Source organism: Apteryx rowi, unplaced genomic scaffold (genome assembly GCF_003343035.1).
Source record: "Apteryx rowi isolate R43461 unplaced genomic scaffold, aptRow1 scaffold_13, whole genome shotgun sequence".
NCBI lineage: Eukaryota > Metazoa > Chordata > Aves > Apterygiformes > Apterygidae > Apteryx > Apteryx rowi.
The window spans coordinates 1,482,893-1,501,249 of NW_020447530.1; the positions used below are offsets into that span (position 1 = coordinate 1,482,893).

At 41.1% G+C, this 18,357-nt stretch overlaps 1 protein-coding gene across 1 annotated transcript in view; it reads left to right on the forward strand.

Annotated features, from left to right (window-relative positions):
- FANCM (FA complementation group M) overlaps positions 1-18,357 on the forward strand; it is a 77,015-nt gene that overhangs the window by 47,782 nt on the left and 10,876 nt on the right. Inside the window, exons 14-15 of the mRNA XM_026056133.1 lie at positions 126-278; positions 15,108-17,106. Of these exons, the coding sequence (XP_025911918.1) occupies positions 126-278; positions 15,108-17,106 (2,152 nt within the window). The remainder of the gene's footprint in view (positions 1-125; positions 279-15,107; positions 17,107-18,357) is intronic.

An 18,357-nucleotide genomic window follows, 5' to 3' on the forward strand; every position in this document is an offset into this window, starting at 1 on the left:
GTTTAGAAACTTTCCTGCCTTCAGAGTATTTATTGTTTATTGTTCCTGATAAAGAAGTAAGCATTGGTTTTGCTGAGCAATTTCTTGATTAAAATCTCCTTACTAACTTTAATTTCAAACTGCAGAAGCCTAAAGAGGAGGGAACTCGTGAACTTTCCTTGTCTGAGTGGAGCATTTGGCAGAATCGTCCTTTTCCTACCTCTATGGTTGACCACTCGGATCGTTGTTACCATTTTATTAGCATTATGGAAATGATAGAGCTGATGAGACACGAAAAGGTAAGGTGCTTAAGTTTGGCTGTCTGGAAGCATGCATATGTATTTAATGCACACTTAGAATATTTAAAAAGTAAKGAGTACTCTACTTCTGTCTGATCAGCTGAAACAAAAGGTGGGGAAATGTTTTCACGGGGTTAAATCAAGCATTATGAAAGGGACAATGTGCATTTAATTTTGATTACAAAATGTCTCCCATTTGTATTCTGTAATTATAAATCTTTCCTACAGAAATGGTTTAAAACCAGTGTTTTCTTAAAGAAAAAACCACACATGAATCATTCTTGTTTTAATGGATCCAAGTATCAATTTTTTACAAAAAGGTGCAAGATATAAGAACTAGTCGCACCAAGGAATGAAATCACTGAGAGTGATAGTGTTATTTCAGAGTATAATAGAAATCAAAGTAATTTTGTACCATGTATGGGCATTAAATGCATCCCATAAAAACGATGAATGTATGTTGCATGTTTAATGTGCTTGTGTTTTGAGGATTTTTGGTTTGTTTTACCTGAGCTTTAATTAAAAACCTAATTGCTCCTAAGAATTAAGGGATAAGAGGAATGTAGTCAAACAAACGTGGATAAAAACCATTTGGGAGATGAGTTTTGTTTGCTAACGTTTATAGGTAGTGTCTGTACATTTATAATGAAAGATGTATATGGGAAAATGCATGCAGAAGTAGGTCTGTCAACAGTACCTGAGGACTTTAATTGTTCACCACCATTTTTTTCTCCGCTTTAGCTCTTGTATATTCCACGCACATTGCTTTTTAGTGTGTTGAAGTTCTCTAGGTCATGAGAATCTGTTGCTAAGCTGCCAGTGTTTCCTGAATAACTAGAGTAATCAAGGAAGAGAATAGAGACGTAGTAGTTGTGCTCCTTGCTAGGAAAGTGTATTAATGGAAAATTATAAACAGATTTTGAGAGCTAAGATAAGCTTCTCCACTTCATCATGGAACAATGACGTTTTCAGCTTCTCTGAGCGTCTGGGTCCCCAAGCTGGGATCAGGAATATCTTGCCAGAGAGAGAGAGAGCCCTTTGAGGGGAGCTTTGGTATAGAGAACTGGAAGAAGCCAGGAGGCAAAGAAGTGGTTAAAAAATTTAGAATTGCTCTTCTAATTTTCACAAGAAGGAAAGATGCAATATATCTTAATTCAATTTGTCTGCACTGAACAGTGATTTCTTGAATGAAAATTTTGTTAATGTTTTCTTAATAATTTTCTTAAGTCAGCCTTGACTTCTTTGAAGGGCATTAACAGTCTTTTCAAGACAGGATCTTGGTTTGTTACCACTAGCATTTATCAAAGATAAGGGAGGTGAACCCCGTGTCCAGGTTTGGAGTGAAACTYTCTAAGTTCCATGACTTATATTTACCACTGGCTCCCACACCACCAGCGAAGATGAAGCCTTTTTTTCTCCCCAGCAACGTTCCCTGCTACCAGAGAAGGTGATAATCCACCTATGGTGTGATGTATGTTTTTTTATGGTGACATGGCTTTGGAACGGTCACTGAGCTGAGGCAGTCTGTACTCATCAGGCAGATTACACCAGAACCAACTTGCTGCCCTACAGTTTGTGAATGCTCTAGTGAAGAAAATAATCTTCCATATTGCTAATATGAGAGCATGTGTGGGTTTTTCCTTCTTTCCTCCTGCTCCTCCCTCTCCTCCCTCTCCTTGTTATTACCAATCTTCTCCTAAGTCTTCCTAATTCAATATACCTACAGCTTCACTCCCAGTGAATCAGAAAATGCATACAGAGAAATGTGGGCGTAATTGTATAGTAAATTGTATTTCCAGATCCAAGAACCTTTTAGCATAAAATATTATTTAAAACATCTCTGTTCTAAACCATTTCTGTTGGTGAGTGCCACTAACACCAGCATTCAGCACTCTTATGCTTGAAGGTCATCACTATTATAATTGAACAGTTTAATTTGGACCTGTGGAGGTCTCTGGTCCAGTCCTTTTCTCAGTGCATGGCCAGCATAGATYAGGTTGCTCAGGGCCTGGCCAAGTCAAGTTCTGAGCATCTCCAAGGATGGAGATTCTACAGCTTCTCTGGGCCCGTGGTCCAGGGTTTGACTACTCTCTTGGTGAAAAAATTTCCTTCTAATATCTAATTGGAATTTCCCTTGTTGCATGTTGTGCCCATTAACTCTGGCCCCTCCACTGTTCACCTTCAGGAATTCTGGCTGTCTCTTCCCTATGCCCCTGCATTGCGTAGCTGAAGATGGCAATAAGATCCTTCTTTTCTTMAGGCTGAACAGAGTTCCCTCGGCCTTCCCTTGTGCATCCTTGTGCTCCAGTGCCTTGACAGTCTTGGCGGCCTCCACTGGACTTGCTCCAGTCTGACAAAATATTTCTTGTATCGGGAGGCCTAAAATTGGATTAAGCACTTCAGATGTGGTCTCACAGGTGCTGAAGAGAGGAGAATAACCGCCTCCCTTGGCCTGCTGGCTACTGTCCTGCTAATGAGGCCTGGGAGTSATCAGCCGCCTTTGCCACAAGGGCACGCTGCTGTCTCGTTTTTCTGTCCTGAGGTTTCTCCCAGCCCGTTGAGGTCCCTCTGGACAGCAGCCCTGCCCTCAAGTGCGTCAGCTGCTTTCCCTCGTCTGATATCACCTGCAGACTTGCTGCGGGTGCACACTGTCCCATCATCCAGGTCAGTAAGAAAGACCTGAAACCGCAGAAACCACTGAGAAGCACTGCCAGCAACCAGTCACTGGCTGGGCTTCATACTGCTGTTCAAAACACTTTAAGCCTGGTGGATCAGCCAATTTTTCACCTACATTATAGTCCAGTTATTCAAACCATACCTCACCAGTTTAGCTACAGGATTGCATCAAAAGCCTTGCTAAAGTCAAGGTGAACGACATCCAGTGCTCTTCTCTTGACCGTAGAACCAGTTACATCTTCATAAAAGGCAATCTTGAATTATTTATCCCTGTTTCATACACTTGCTGGGATATTTTCTTGAAAACTTGAGTATTTTCTTAATAGTTTGATTTGAAATTTATATTTTAAACCTGAAATTGGAATAAATATAACATTCATGTAGCATGCTAATTTCACACATTCATAATTCCCTTATGTGATAGTATTTTGCATCATTCCCAACAATATTCCATATAAAACCATTCAAATTAGGATCTTTCAAAAATTCAGCAAGCTTTGCCAAAAACTGATTATGCCAGGTTGCCCATAGCCAGACCTACAGGGGAGGCTTGGGTGGGATAATTTGAGAGTAGAAGCTACTACACTGATTTTTTTTTCTTCTTGTGGAGTGCTTGATTTTAGAAGGAAAAAAATGTAAAAAAGCAAAAGTAGAACAAAATAAAAGAAATCTAGAGATTTGTCAGCAAGGTTTTAAACTTCTGCAGACTAATTAAATCATGTTTATATAGGTGGGTACGCCTTGGTTGTATTCCCAATTCTGATGCTGTTTGTGCATGAGTCACTGTGCTGGGAGAAGTTGCAGTGATGGAAAGAAATGCGTCTGTTGGCAAGTCCGGCACTGTAGAACGTGGACCCAGTGCATTTCCCTTGCAATACATTTTCATGAGCGCTTCAGCTGAGCCTAAGATTGGGAAAATCACGTGGTTTAAAGCCCTGCTTTTCTGCCAGATTTGATTTTGACCCTGCTCAGTGTGCTGTCCCATTTCACGGGACGACACGAATGCGCGGTGCTCGCTCGAGCCGCGGGCAGTTCGGGGACCCCCGGACTCGGTGCCTCCTGGGTTAGCTGAGGTCCTTGGGCCACGTTATCGGTGTGCGTCCCAGGCCCGTGTTTGCTCGGCGTACATACAGCACGTACAGCCCGCAGATGGGGATATCGTTAACACAAGCTGCTCGGAGGCAGGCGTCCGTAGCGAGCGCTCCTTCTGCGGCAGGTTCAGAGTTGCAGAAGTCTTGCCTTACCTTGGCGTTTAGATGCCTTTGGAAATTGTGGGTGGGAAACACTGTTATGAAAGCAGTAGGATAGGATAAAGGGATGCTACACCAGCCTCTGGGAAATTCACCCTTAGCAGAGATCAAGCCTGCAAAAATCCACCTAAAAAGTCCGTATCCTACGAAAGTGAGTGCATGGGAACACGTTTCAGCAGTGATTCACAGGTTTTTCCAAGCTCTTTATGTACTGGGCATCCAAGTTCCCACTGTAAATATGCTACAGCCAGATATACCACTGCTAATCTGCTGGCGTTAATTTATATTCTCAATAGCAGAGGGATTTAAGGCAAATACAAGTCAAAGCTATTTCGTTAAATAACCAAGATACTGAGCTTCAAACCACACTTCTGTTCCCCCCCCCCCCATTTAGGGATAAAATATATATATATTAAAAAAAAAAGGGCAAATCATTATTTTACTTTGAATCACCAAATGATTGGGAGATGTGTGGTGAAACTAATAATTATTTCTTGGGAAGAGTGTCTTTCAGAGATTAATAAATAACTTAATACAGGCCAGCTCAGGAAGTATTTTTGTGTTCTTTATGGGTGTTTTCTGTTACGGAGGAGAGCTCAGGAATTCCCTGATGTGTTATTTTCATTTTCTTGTGTTCATTCAATTAATGATTTTCAAGAAACCTCATTTACAGTTGGTTTTTTTGCATAATAGATTTTAAAAAATCATTTAAGRCTTGCATATTTTTGAAAAGACTAAGTGAAAATCTTTGGAATAATTGTTATTTTTATATTGTATTTATATGGTTTTAATAATTTGAARAATTAATTGGCACATTCAGGGGAAGGAAAAAAAAAAAGGAAAAGGAAAAGCGAGACCCCAAATATGAACCCTAGGACAGGCACATCCACCGCAGAAAAGCCTTTAATGCCCATGTGGCTTTATTACTCCAGCAACGAGAACTGGGCAGATGGGACTGGATTTTCAACTAACTAAAGCATTTGAAAATTAAACTGTGCTGTTTGGAAACAAGATCAGGGCAAACTAATCATTTTTACTGAAATTGTATTTATCTGAATTTCTAAGTGTAAGTAACAGGAAATATTRAAGTGCACTTTTTCTGGGAATTAGACAACTCTTAATGACTCTTTAGAAGTCATAATGTTGTCAAACGGTGTCACTGTGAGTATCTGTTTTCCCCCTCAAAGCTGCCAATTGGAAGTTGTAGCCAAAGCAAATATTCTCCTTAGAAAAGCAGAAGAAAACCTTCAGGCTCCATAGGAAGGGTTGTCTCTTCTTCGTACTCAAGTAACCTCTGATACCAAACGGCTTGGGAGGCAGAGTTTAGGAGATGAACCCAAACTGACTGCCGCTAAAACAAATTTTATCTTCTGTCTTTATTTCACTTGAAGAAACGCATGAGGTGAAATGCCTGACGAAAGGAGAATGCTCCCAGCGTACCCTCAAATTCTAACGAAGCCGGAGAAACTCTCCGTGATTTCAGAGTTTTCACTCCGACATATTTCTTGGGGAAAGTAGGGTGTTTCCGGCCAACTGTGACTTTTTCCCAGGAGTTTCTGAACACAAAGTTAAAAGCGATTCGAGTAAGGGCATTGAAAAGGAGATCTTTTTAGACCCTCCTTGGCAGTAGTATGACATTCTGATATTAAATATGGCAAGACTTCTTCCCCAGCCGGTAGCAAATGGCACTTCGTTGGGGTGTTGATGAGAGATGGGCTAATGCAGCTGTGAAGCTGCTGGTTTGAGCTGCGGGAGAACCTGGCTTGAACAGCGGAGGACGGATGGAGCAAACACGCTGTCCTGGGATTCTCACGCTAAACTTTCATGCCGTGGCGGCCCAGCTCGTTCGTTATTCCAGAAGACAGCAAGGGGAACACGGCTGTTTTGCTCCTCAGCAGGGCGGCTGTCGGGGGCAGAGCCCGCGAGACCGGACACCTCAGGTCTCCAATTAAAATAGTCTCTTTGGGCCCTCTTGATTTTCTTGATCTTGTTGCCAGATGCTTCAAGTCTGAACCCTAATTAAGACTTTGTTTAGACTGTTCAGACCCTTAATTGCAGGTGCTTTCTTTTTTTTTTTTTTGAGAATCCCGTGGAGTTTTGTGCTTACGCCGAGATGGGAGAAGAGCGAGCGGTTGGGCGCCGGGGTTTGGGGTGTCAGTGCGGAGGGGGCCGGGGGCTCGAGCAGCTGGCAGGGCACCRGGACGGGTCCGCCTGCGTTCGGAGGGACTCGGTGCTCCTGTGCGGTGCTGCCCACAGCCTCCCTGAGCCCTTGAGCTCAGCTCCAGGCATACCAGCCGGGCATACTCTGCTCCACCTAAATTAAGTGATCTTGGTTTTCTGGAAAAAATGCCTTACTATTGCATTTTATGGAAAACAAGTAAAAATATCGATTAGGTATTCTAGGGTGGCCAACTTAAATCTACAGACATGAGAAACTTCATGTGCATTCTGTTATTTATCCRTACCGCTGTCCTATACAGCTTCTTGCCTCTTCTGGATTTCCATGACCAGGGTATCCGTTCCTGATCTCCCTCCCCATGGTCAGTAGAGCAGTAGAGCGTAATATTGGGGATAATATTTTAACCTTGTTTTTCTGTGTACTGCAATAACTTGCTGGTGATAAAGCTTAGGGCAATATAATGCCATTTGTTTAGAGCACCGAAACGCTATTGTAATTGGAAAACTACTTTTAGATACAATAGTTTGGGTATTTTCTTGGATATGCCTGTTGCTGCTTGTGTTTTTAATATTGGTATAGAAATGTAATAAGGCTTAGGAAATGATTATGGCCGCTGGGCTTCAGGAATGCTTTTGCTGTCTGTGTTTTGATGGAAATTATATATTGGTATGCAAATCATTGCTCTATATCCCCCTGTAATTTTTTTTACTGGAGGGGGGGATCCTCCTATTTATTTCTGCAGTACTTAGCACAGGGACATCCCAGGTGAAAGAAATCAAATAATAAACACTGACTTTAACATATCTATGATGTTAAATAACAGAACAGTCTGTGGTTCCAGGCTGGACACCTGTAGTACTAACTAGCTGTCACTAGCCCACAAGGCTTTGTAAAATAAGCCATAACTAAACCAAAGATGAATTCATTACTCTGACGTTTCAGATGTTCTGAAACATCTACTCTGCCTCTGTAGCCTCTTCCCATAATTACCTGTTCCCATAATTGCTAGAGTGCCCCATATTTTGCTAATAGGTCTTCCTTTTTAATGATCTTCTTAGTGTTTTTATAGCTGTATTTGTTGTATAGTCGAATACTCTCTGAAATTAGTGTGTCAATMAAATATGTACAGAAAGGTAAGTGAAGAGCAGCCAGTTGCCGGGGCAGGTGGTGTCTCTTCAAGAACTCCAAAGGAGCTTTGATAGGAATCTGTTCAACTGTTAATAGCGGTATATAACCAGCCAGGGCGTCACAGGGCTRGGAGGCGTCAGATACCGAGTTTGGTTTTGAAGAAGGTGTCGGGTAGCGGCCGAAGCGGAAGTTAACGGTTCCTTCCAGGCAGGGAAGCTGCTGGAAACCAAAGCAACAGTCGAATTAGTAATTGTATCAATAGGGTGACACTGGTAGAAAGAGAAATATCAGGGTTTTTATAGAGGGGAATTGTGGTTTCTGTGTCCGTTAGGCGACTTTAATAAAACAACTAAGGATATGTCTAAGGGTCCTCGGGTACGTCTGATATACCTGAACTTCCACAGCGTTTTTGGCAGTGTTCCTCCCCCAGGGTCTCTTGCGGAAGCCAAGCAATCGCGGAATAAGCGGGGTCGATTAGTGACCGGCTGATGAGCAGAATCAAAGGTATCAACGGTGGCCAGTCTTCCCATGGCAGAGGGGTTAGCACTGAAATCCCATCAGCATCAAAATTGTTGAACGTATTTGTAAGTGACCTGGAAAGGAYTGATTTTAATGGCAATGTATAATTATTTTGGGTAAGAAAAAAAAAAAGATGGTCGCGATGAGTCACAGCAGAATCTCTTACCCTGTGAGCAGGTTCTAAAAATTTGGTGAATTAAATTCTGTTCCAGTAAGTTCAAAGTCATTTGGGGGAGAAAGCTGCCTTAGCCAGAGAAAAGCTGTGCTGTGCACTTCTGTGTACGCGTTAGTTCAGTGACCGCCATCAGTCAAAAAAGTGATTYGGATGTTAGAAATAAGCGGGAAAGGAATAGAAAATAAAACAGAAAAAAACTGTYATGATAAAAATGTCACGTGTGCATGTCTTGTGTCCGACATGCCGTTTTATTCGTTCTGCTTTAAGTGAGATATCAGAAACAGCAAATAGCGAATGTGAATAGGAGCTGTGGGTGGTTTCATGTAACGCGAGCACTAAGAGGCATCTAGTAAAATTATTGATCATCTGATTTAAACCAAAGAGCACCTACAACATAATTAAACTGTGAAACCTGTTGCCATATACTATTGTTCAGGCTGAAAATTAAGTTAAAAAAGTGGGATAAATTCACGGATGACAGGTTCATCCACTGCAGCTACRGTCAGTGGTGTAGATGTAACCTCCAGCCCGTGCAGGCTGCACGTTGGATGGCCGGGGGGGCAGAGGGGGATGTTTTGGGGAGGGAGCGCTCCAGAATTTCGTTATTTTGACGCTCTCTCTCCCTTACTGGTCAGATACCAGACCCTGGGTTAAAGCAGCCGTTGTCTGACACTTGTCGGTATTTTTTTCCTTTTCCTTTTCTTGCTTGTTTGTGGGGAGTGGGGCAAGACTGGTCCTGGGGGAGAGCGTTTAAGGCGCAGTGTTTTGCAGACTGCATGACAGGGAGTCTTCCGTGCATCGAGGGGCAAACTCCAGGGATTGCTCTTGAGTGTTACTGGATCAACTGATCACCTAAGAGGATAAATTTGTAACTCTTTGTCATTCAAATAGACTGGAATATGCTGATTTGATATCTGCTCTACCACCATCCGTAGTGTTGTAATTATTATTAATATGCATGTTAAAACATAAGATAACTGGAAAATACTCACTTAACTACGTTAGCAGCAATTTCTCCACCAGGTTTAATACTCAGTATTAAAACTAAAAATGCAAAAGCCTTTCTTCCCTGGATCTAACCAAAAAAACATTCTGAAAATAGGTTTTCCTGTTTTGAGTCAGAGCAGACTTGAATGCCAGTTGTTCTGCTGTTTTTACCTTAGTTTAAATCAAACTTTGAATTACGAAAGTTAAAATTGTTAAAATGTATATAATATCTATTTACAGACTTATCTTTTCATTTTCAAATAGCACAACCACCAAGGTTTTGACAGGAATTTGAATCTAGTTAGGAAATGTATATCCAAAGCAGCTTATGAGGGTGGAGAGGGTGGTGTTAATTTTGATTCTGACATTAGGTGCCTAAATTTAAATGCTACAGAGGGAAATTGGAATAAGCAAAACTTTATATACATATGTATATTTATATTTTTATATATTTATATATGAAGTTTTTAATATCTTGTTTACTTTTTCTATTTTCTCTATTAAGAAATCTATTGCTTTTTAAACTGAACCAGTAATTCTAAGCAAGGTCATCGATTTAGGACGATAATACGAGAGAGGGGGCTGTTTTCCGCTCCTGCATGACCTATTTACTGAGTGGCTGATACACACTGGAACTTACTGGCTTGTGGAAGAGCTGATCAGACAATTTAAGATTTTGCAAGTTGTACACGTTCAGGCTAAATCGTGATAATGAGAACTCTGCCCTTGCACGCCATCAACAGTAACTAGATGTTCTGGGAGARAGTATTTTGAATAGGAGAGAGTGTTTTGCATGACTAAGTTGACTAAAGCAAACCCCATGTAAGCCTGCAATTAGGTTACTGACGTTTGCCCTACATGCTAAATTTGTCTTCTGGGCTGTTGTCTTCACACACAGCAGTTCTCCTAGACAATTTTCTTTTATTTTTTTCCTCCCCCTATAAGTCCTGTTGACTACCTTCGTAATTTTAGAAAATGAATGTTCATATATGTAAATATAGCTAGATATAACTAATACTTATTTTTAGATATGATTTGTTGATTTTTTTGCTTGTTTGTTGAAATAGTTGTGCTGAACATAAATTGGGCTTCCAATAAAAGACAGAAATCTTGTAAATACAAATTTAAGGACAAAAACTAATTTTTATGTCCTTTGGGTACATAATTAAGAATAGCCAATCAAGAATAGATGAGGAGGGATCTCCCCCCCCCCCCCGAAGACACACACCCTACTAGCAGCTTATATCAAAATGACCCTGACCTCATAAATTATTCATTAGATTAAGCACTCTGCCTTGTTCCGGTGTTTAATCAGAGCAGAAAGCACTGGTGTGCTAACTTGTCCTCATGAGTGCTGCGTGAAGCCGACTTGATAGTCTGCAGGATTTTCCTGAATCACTCCTGCTTGAACAATTAGTGAGCTACTTTTGGCCATTTTTTATTTCTTTATCTGCTAAATCGAAGACCCTTCCATAAATTTCTGTTCCTGTGCATGTACTTAGTACAGTTAAAGTTAGGTCACCCCTTACCTTTCCCTGTCAAACTACGTAGGTTGAACTCCTTGAGTCTCTTGCAATAAGATATATTTGTAGGAACTTATATAGCTTTTGGCTGTCCAGAAACCCACCTGACGTTTTTGGCAGTCTTTCTCACAAGCGGCTGGTAGTAGGGGAACCCGCTAGGTGTTGAACCTATGCCAGTTACATAGGCGCTCATATCCCTGCTTTAACTTGCTATTTTCTTGCTAATAATAAAATGCCATGATTGCATTTGCTTTTTTGGTCATGGCAATATGCTGTAAGTTTATGCATTGTGCTGGAAGTATGGTTTCTCTCTTTAAAGTATTTCATCTTGAATGTAAAGCAAATTTTCTTTGTTCCTAACATAAAAAGACCCATATGGGGACATGTATCGTACTTCCTCATGACACTCTCCCACCCTCTCTTTCTGCCTCAAGAAATTCCTGAGGTGGATGTGATTTCGAAGGGGGTATTTAGTGACTCTTACTGGATTTCTCTTCCATGGACGTGGGCAGTTGTCCTTTAAATCTTGTACTGGAAGAGGGGGTGAACAGCTGATTCCTACCTGCTGTTCATAGGCCACGTGTGGTTTTGCCAACCACTGCTGCATCCTCAAGTAGTCATTTCTTTTGTGGGCTCAAGGATCCTAGTTTATTTGATTGTTTCTTATATAGAAAGCCATTCCATACTATGCTTATTCTTGCTGCTTTTCTCAGAACTTTTCCCAATTCTAGTAGATCAGTTTTGAGATAAGGAGGCTAGACCTACATATACTGCTCAAGCTACAGGATAACCATGGGCATATGTCATGGCTTCATGAGGTTCCTCACTGCAACATCTCCTCATTCCTGTTTTCTATCTTGTACCCAATTACTTATCCATGCAAGAAATTTTCCTGTTTTGGCACCTCTGCTTAAGTTCCTTTAAAGATTTTGGCAGAGACTTTGAAAGCCTTTCAGAAAGCCAAGAAGACTGTATGCCTGAGAGCATCCTCGTGTTTTTGCTTGTTGGCCCCTTTACAGAAGTTTAATGGGTTTGTAAAGTATGATTTTTATTTTCAAAAGCAATATTGCCTCTTCTGAAGAAGACTCATCCACTAATTATATTATTTACTATAGCTTCTTCAAATTTAGCAGATTAGCAGCCTATAGCTTTCCAAATCTCCCCAGGATTATTAAAAGAAAAGGCGGCATATTTTCCGCACTCTAGTTCCTGAATTATGTAGTTTGCAGTAAGCCAGAGATTACATACCACCCTTAGCAGTTCAGGAACTTCATTCTTGAGTTTCTTTAGGTCTCTTGGATGTCGTGATATGGTTCTTATTTGTTGCTGTACATTTAGATGTACAGCTTCGTGTTTGACCATATTAAAACACAGATTGTTTTCTTTTATCTCATTTACTCCCTGGTCCAGACATCATTTGAATTTCGGCTACTTGCCTCCCTCATCATTTTTTGCAGGTCTGATTAGTGCTGAGTTTGTTTTATTTTGGTTCACTGGTATAAATGCGGAACAGTGTAGGGCCAAGCATGATCTGTGCTGGGCCTATTAGAAATATACTGGGTGGAGAAGAGCAGTGGTTTGTGGGCTGGTAATTTCGCAGCTAATCAATCTTCAATCCACTTAATGTATATTGTGTTTTTATAATGCTTGGATACTGTAATCAAAACATTATGTAACATCCAGTCATGTTACTTAGAGAAATCTAAGCATTTCGTTATCAGCACCGTTACCTTGTCAGCAAAGCATATAATCTCCCCAGATGACATTTATGAAGTTAATTTGTCCAGGTCTTATTGATTGCTGTTTGTTATTGCTCTTCTTTTATTTTATATGAAGAGTTCCAGATCTTGATTCTTTGTTTTGACTGAGCTTGAAGGAAGATAATTGTTTGGAACCTACAAATACCAAAATCATCCTTTAATCCTTTTTTAATAATTGCTTCCTTCACTATTTTGGCATTAAGACTTTAAGTCAGCATTTATAGTCTGGGGAACTCCTTGTCATGCTCTTGGTTAAAAATCTTAGCTGCAGTTCCTTTCGATGTGGTCATATATAAAGGCCAGATAACCGAAGCTTGGGCAATAGGTGCGCAGCAGCTGAGTGACATCTTCTTTAGTGGCAAATGGAGTAGAAGGTGTTTCACAGCTCTGCAGAACTGGCTCTAGCAACTTAATCCCTCCTCCTGCTCTACCATTTTACCATGCAGACGTTATAGAAAGTGCACGTTTTGTCACTGAGACACTGGTGTCATTACCGTAAACAGGACTTGTTACCAGCTGTGCCCCGACCCCGAAACAGCATGTCCACAGATTTTCTTTTTTATTCTGCATGTGATCCTTTGTGCGCCTTCGGTACGTGAAGTTAGCATTAAAATCTAAATACTGATTTTTGTTTTGTTTTTTTATTTCATAAAATGTGTGAGAGCAAGCAAATTGTGTTGATACTGGCTAGTGGCTCTGTCTGCTGAAGCCTCTCAGAGAGGACCTAAAGTTATGGGAGGATGTGATCAGTCTTCAAAAACGTGAAAGATAGCTTGGAATCTCAGCCAGGGGGTGTTTGCAGGAATGAATTTAGACAAAACTGCCAGGAGTAATTTTAGGTATAGTCCTCTGTCTTGTGGAATGGGATAGGCTGACTTTGCAGACTTTCTTCCAGATCTTCTTTTCCATGATTGACTTCTCTGGCTCCCATAAGAAGTCTGGCAGTATAAGGTAGTTCAGCAGCAGCTTCAGGTGCATCATCTGACTGTTTAATTTCTTCACAATCTCTTTCAGAGAAGATTCCCTATCGGTGGCTGGGGTGGCAGGTTTGTCGGTTTATCGGTCGCTGGGGCAGAGTCACTGCTGAGGACAGCTCTGTAAGCTTTCCTGGCCAGCTCGACTGCGCGCAGAGCAGTTGTTGGAGAAAGGAGAAGTCATGTTCTCTGTGAGTGACGACCAGGGGTTATGCCCGCGGGAGAGGAGCCTGCCCTTTGCATGGGTACATGTGAGAGGCGATGAAAGGTCTAGCTTGGGAAGAGGTAGGGAAGGATGGAAGGTCGTTACGTCCTACTGAAGGATATTAATGTTCTTGGGGTTTGGGTAGTGAATATCAGCGTGGCCGGTACAAGCCGAAGTAGGACTGCTGCTCTAATAGGAGCAGGGCTCAGGGTTACAATTAGGAGGACCTCATTTTTTCCTGTTTATATCTGGTAAGACCTTTGGAGAGTGGTTCTTGTGTAGGAAGAAGTTAACCTCCTATTAGAAGAGTCAGTTTTGTCACCCACTGTTCTTTCAAAACACCTTGTGTAATATCAGGGATTAAGGAGTTGAGGGATTTATCTGAGTCAACTGACAAAGAAATTCTACCTTCTCTTCAGTTCTGACATCCTCATTTTCTTTGATCAGTGAAGTAGATCAGAACTTTGAAAGAGGGTTTCAAACCATTTGTGTCAGAGCTTCATTTGCCCTTTTGTTCCTTTTGGAGATCGTATGCCTTAGTTTTGCAATCTTAATTTAAAAGAGAGAGTGAGAAGGACAACAAATAAATAACTTTTCAATTCGAGCAGTTCTCATGGATACCTAGTTGGGAGTCATGTCAAAATCTACTGCTGCCTTTTTCAAGGCTATTTTTTAGAGTTGATTCCCTTTAAACATGACCTGTAAATTTGCTGCTAATTTTAGTATATCAAATTACTTTATTCCTAGAAATGTAATACTGTATTTATTTTAAAGTCTGCTATTCTAAAAGTTTATTTTAAAAGGCATGTCAGTGTATTTATGAACAGAAAATTAATGTATCAGTGGAAAAAAAATAACTTCTGCATGTGTAGGTGAGAAATTCATAATGTGTCATCAATGGCAATAGCAAAAATGGTAGTATAAAGAGAAAAGGGAACTCCAGGCTCACTTGTACTTCAGTAAGGTGTGGGGTTTTGCTTTTTTTTTCTTTTTTTCTCACAGCACCTTTCTAAATTTGCTGGTCCTTCCAGAAATACTGCCTAGTTGCATCAGCCTGTCTGAGGGCTAAGACACCTAGGACGTTTCTCACTAACAAGGAGAAGTTCCTTGCTGTTGATATTCTGAGCATTGCATCTTAACTGCAGGGTGCAGATGCACAGTGCAGAGTGCTGTGCGTTGCAGCTCTGCTAAATGCCATCTTCAGTTATGTGTGGTATCTTCTGGTCATGTTAAATCATTCAGGTTTGACTACCCAGGCATGGATTTGCAGTTAAGCTTCCAGCAGACTTTTTGTTTGAAACTTGTGACCTTAAATGCAACGGATTTTCTTTTTTTTCTTCCTAATAAATTTTAGGAGTAGAGAAACCTTGTCACTTATTTAAAATACCCTCTGACAGGTCCGTGTAAATCTGTACGTGTTCATGATAAATATTGCACTTTGTTTTTTCACCAGGGAGACTGCAGCTATGAATTGGAGATTCAGCCTTACTTACATATTGAAGATGTTAATTTTCAAAGGAATAAAAGACCTTTTTCCATGACCAGCTCCGCATTTGATCAGAAAGCACAATCATCTAGAAAAAGCATGGCGCACAGGCCAAAAGTAAAACCATTTTTGCCTTACATAAACGATACTGAGAGTGAATTCATTTCTGCATTTAAAATAAACACAAAGACCCGCAGAAGAACTTCTGGATTAAATTTGGAAGTGCCTGCGTTGCCTGCAGAAACTACTGCTTTAGATTCTTCCTCAGCAAGAGGACTTGCACAGGTTGAAAATACCGATCAGAGCAGTCAAGAAGATGATGAAATAGCAAAGGTGACATTTGACTTAAATGAGTTTACTGACTTATGTGACAGCAGTGAAAGTACTATAAATCATGAAAGTACCATAATAAAGGAATGCAAATCTGTAGATAAAGCTTATAGCGCACTGGGTGCAAACCATACAGATTCTGGTTATGGTAGCTTTACAGTTGAGAAATCACCTGTTTCTTCTGGCTTATTTTATCTTCCTGAATCAGAGTTAGATTCATTTGCACTTGTGACACCATTTGAGGAATCTTCTTGGGTAAAAGGAATATTTTCCTGTGTGCAAAGGCTTTTATCACAATCTCCTCCCCCTTTGAATAAGCTTGATGCTCTTGAAAGCTCCATGGGAAGTGGAGAAGAAGCAATCTGTCCTTTTCCAAATGCTGTTTCCAACAGTTCTTCAGACAGACTGCAGGACAAAGTCTTTCCCGCTTCTTCTGAAGCTGATTGTTTACTACTGCCGTTTGAAAATCCTTCTGAACTAAGAGCCACCAGTGAATTGTGTGCCTCTGTAAATACACGTCTTGCAGAACCTATATCATCTTCTGAGGCTGCTGTTGATAAAGCCGAAGAGGGGCCTCACTGGAGTGACAACTTCAGTAGTGTGTTTCACAGTGAAAAACTTACAGAAATTCAAAAGAAAATGCTAACAATAAATTGCGCTCTGGCAAATAACCCTTCAAATAAATGTTTCGTTTGGGAAGGTAAAGATGATCTTGCAATGAACAAGAAGAAAGTGATTACTGATGAAGAGAAGAGTATACATTTATTTGAAGGTGAACACATTTATGAAACAAATAATGAATTTTTTTCTACAAATGATGAGCATTTGGTCACGTCAAATGCAGGTGAGAAAGTTGCTCGGCCAGTTGCAGGAGAAGGCTCTGAATGGTTTCTTTCCCAGGAGTGCTGCACGAATGCTGACAAAACCCGCCAGGAACTGCCAATACCCGGTGAAATCACAACTATGAAAATGTCAGGTGAAACTAGTGTGACTGAGCAATTTCTGGATGATCAAGATCTATACGACTGTTCTCAAGAATTGTTTTCTGTTAACTTTGATCTGGGGTTTTCTATTGAAGAGTGTGAGAATGAAATCTTAGAAGAAGAAGATATGAATGCTAATAATATCAAAAAAGCAAATGGTGCTTCAGGCGATCATGAAGATGTTCAATCTGCTGAAGTTAAAAATAAATTACTGAATGATAACTCCAGGCCTCAAACACCGCCAAAATGGGATGACGAAAGTCTTGAGAGAGCAAACGTTTTCACGCCGTTGCCATCCCAGAGTTGGAGCACAAGTCGCACAGAAAAGATGGGGAATGCTGCCGCTGCGGTTTCTTCTTGGAAGTCAGGAGACAGAATGGGAAGTGGATCACCTGAAGCTTTGGCTTCTTCACTTTCTACCCCAACAGGGCGAAAGCTTCTGACCATTGAAGGTATCAAAAAAATTCCTCTGAATGTTTCCTCTAGTGTCAGGCAGGAGATTGGAGAGATGCCACTTACAGCGAGAGTAAATGCGAGTCCGCTTAGAAAGCGCTTTGAGAGTTCAGTCTTGGATGCACTTGATTTTCCCTCGGGAAGAACTGAAAACCTAGAAGACGCAAACCTGCATGTTTCCCATGTATTTCCTGCTGAAGGTAGGGATTTCGTGGTAAAGTTAGTTGATAGCTTCATGCTTAAATGAGAGTGTAGAATCCAATATCTCTTGAATCTTAAACTAAGCTTTTTGAGCTAGTTGGGAAGGAGGGTAGAAAAAGGGAATAATGGTTATAATACTAAAAGTTTGCTCCGTGAGGAGACTTTCCAGAAACTTAACATCTTCTAATATACGCCACGTACTAACTAGCCATTCGAAGCTGAAATACATAGATACATGTTAGGTAAAGTACTCTGGGCCGAATCTCTGAAATCTCTTTGCAAGTGCAACCATGTGAGACAACTGTGGGAACTATCGCTGCCTTTAAAGCCCTTTCTTAATGCCCTCGTATCGTATTCGTAATCACCCTGAGCTGTTGCACTTCAATCGCTGAATCCATCCCTTCATGTTTTTCTCCCCTTGTTCCTGAGGGGTGGAAACCATCCTGATGGGTTTCTTTCATTTTAGTTGCACGACAACTGACTCATATGTTTAACGTTTTCCTGACAATAACTTCTGCTCAAACCTGGATTGTCTTAAAATGGTAACCGTTCGAAGGCTTTAATCTATTTTTGTTTCCTCCTTTCTTTCTCCCCTTCTGCCCTTTTCTGTTTTAGGAACTGTAAATCTTTAAAAATGTTTTTTTCATGTTTTGTGTTCAAATATTGCCAATGCACAGTTGACTGTCCTTCTTCATTCATAATAATCATTCAGGCTTAACGTTACTAAATCTGATTCATAGGGCACTTTGAGTTTTCCTGAATGATTTTGCTATTGTCCTTAAACATTGAAATTAAGGATAAATAGTCTGTTTGGTGCTTAAAGCATCTTTTCTTAGTTGCCTTGGAATTTGCCTGCTGGTTGCCAGATTTTCTGAATACCACTGTTTGCCAAAAGGCACGTTGTCTCCTGAATCATCACCCCTTCAAACTCATGCCTGAGTTTGCTGAATAAAAAAAAATCATGATTTATTAAATTGATTTAATAAGCGCCCCGAGCTGGTGATCTGGGACCGCAGAGGAATTTGGGCGGAAGGGAGCCCCGGAGGCGTGCGGTGCGGCCTCCCGCTTGGAGCGCAGCGAACGCGGAGCCGGGACCGGACCGGCCGCCGCCGGGACCTGCCTGCGCCACCCCGGCGCTCGCGGTCCTCGGCCGAAGGGTCTGCCTTTGCTCCGGGCAGGGCGGCCCGTGTCGGTGCTGGGCCGCTGGCCGCTCTCCCGCGGGAACAGCTTGTTTCTCCCTTCTCAGCCTC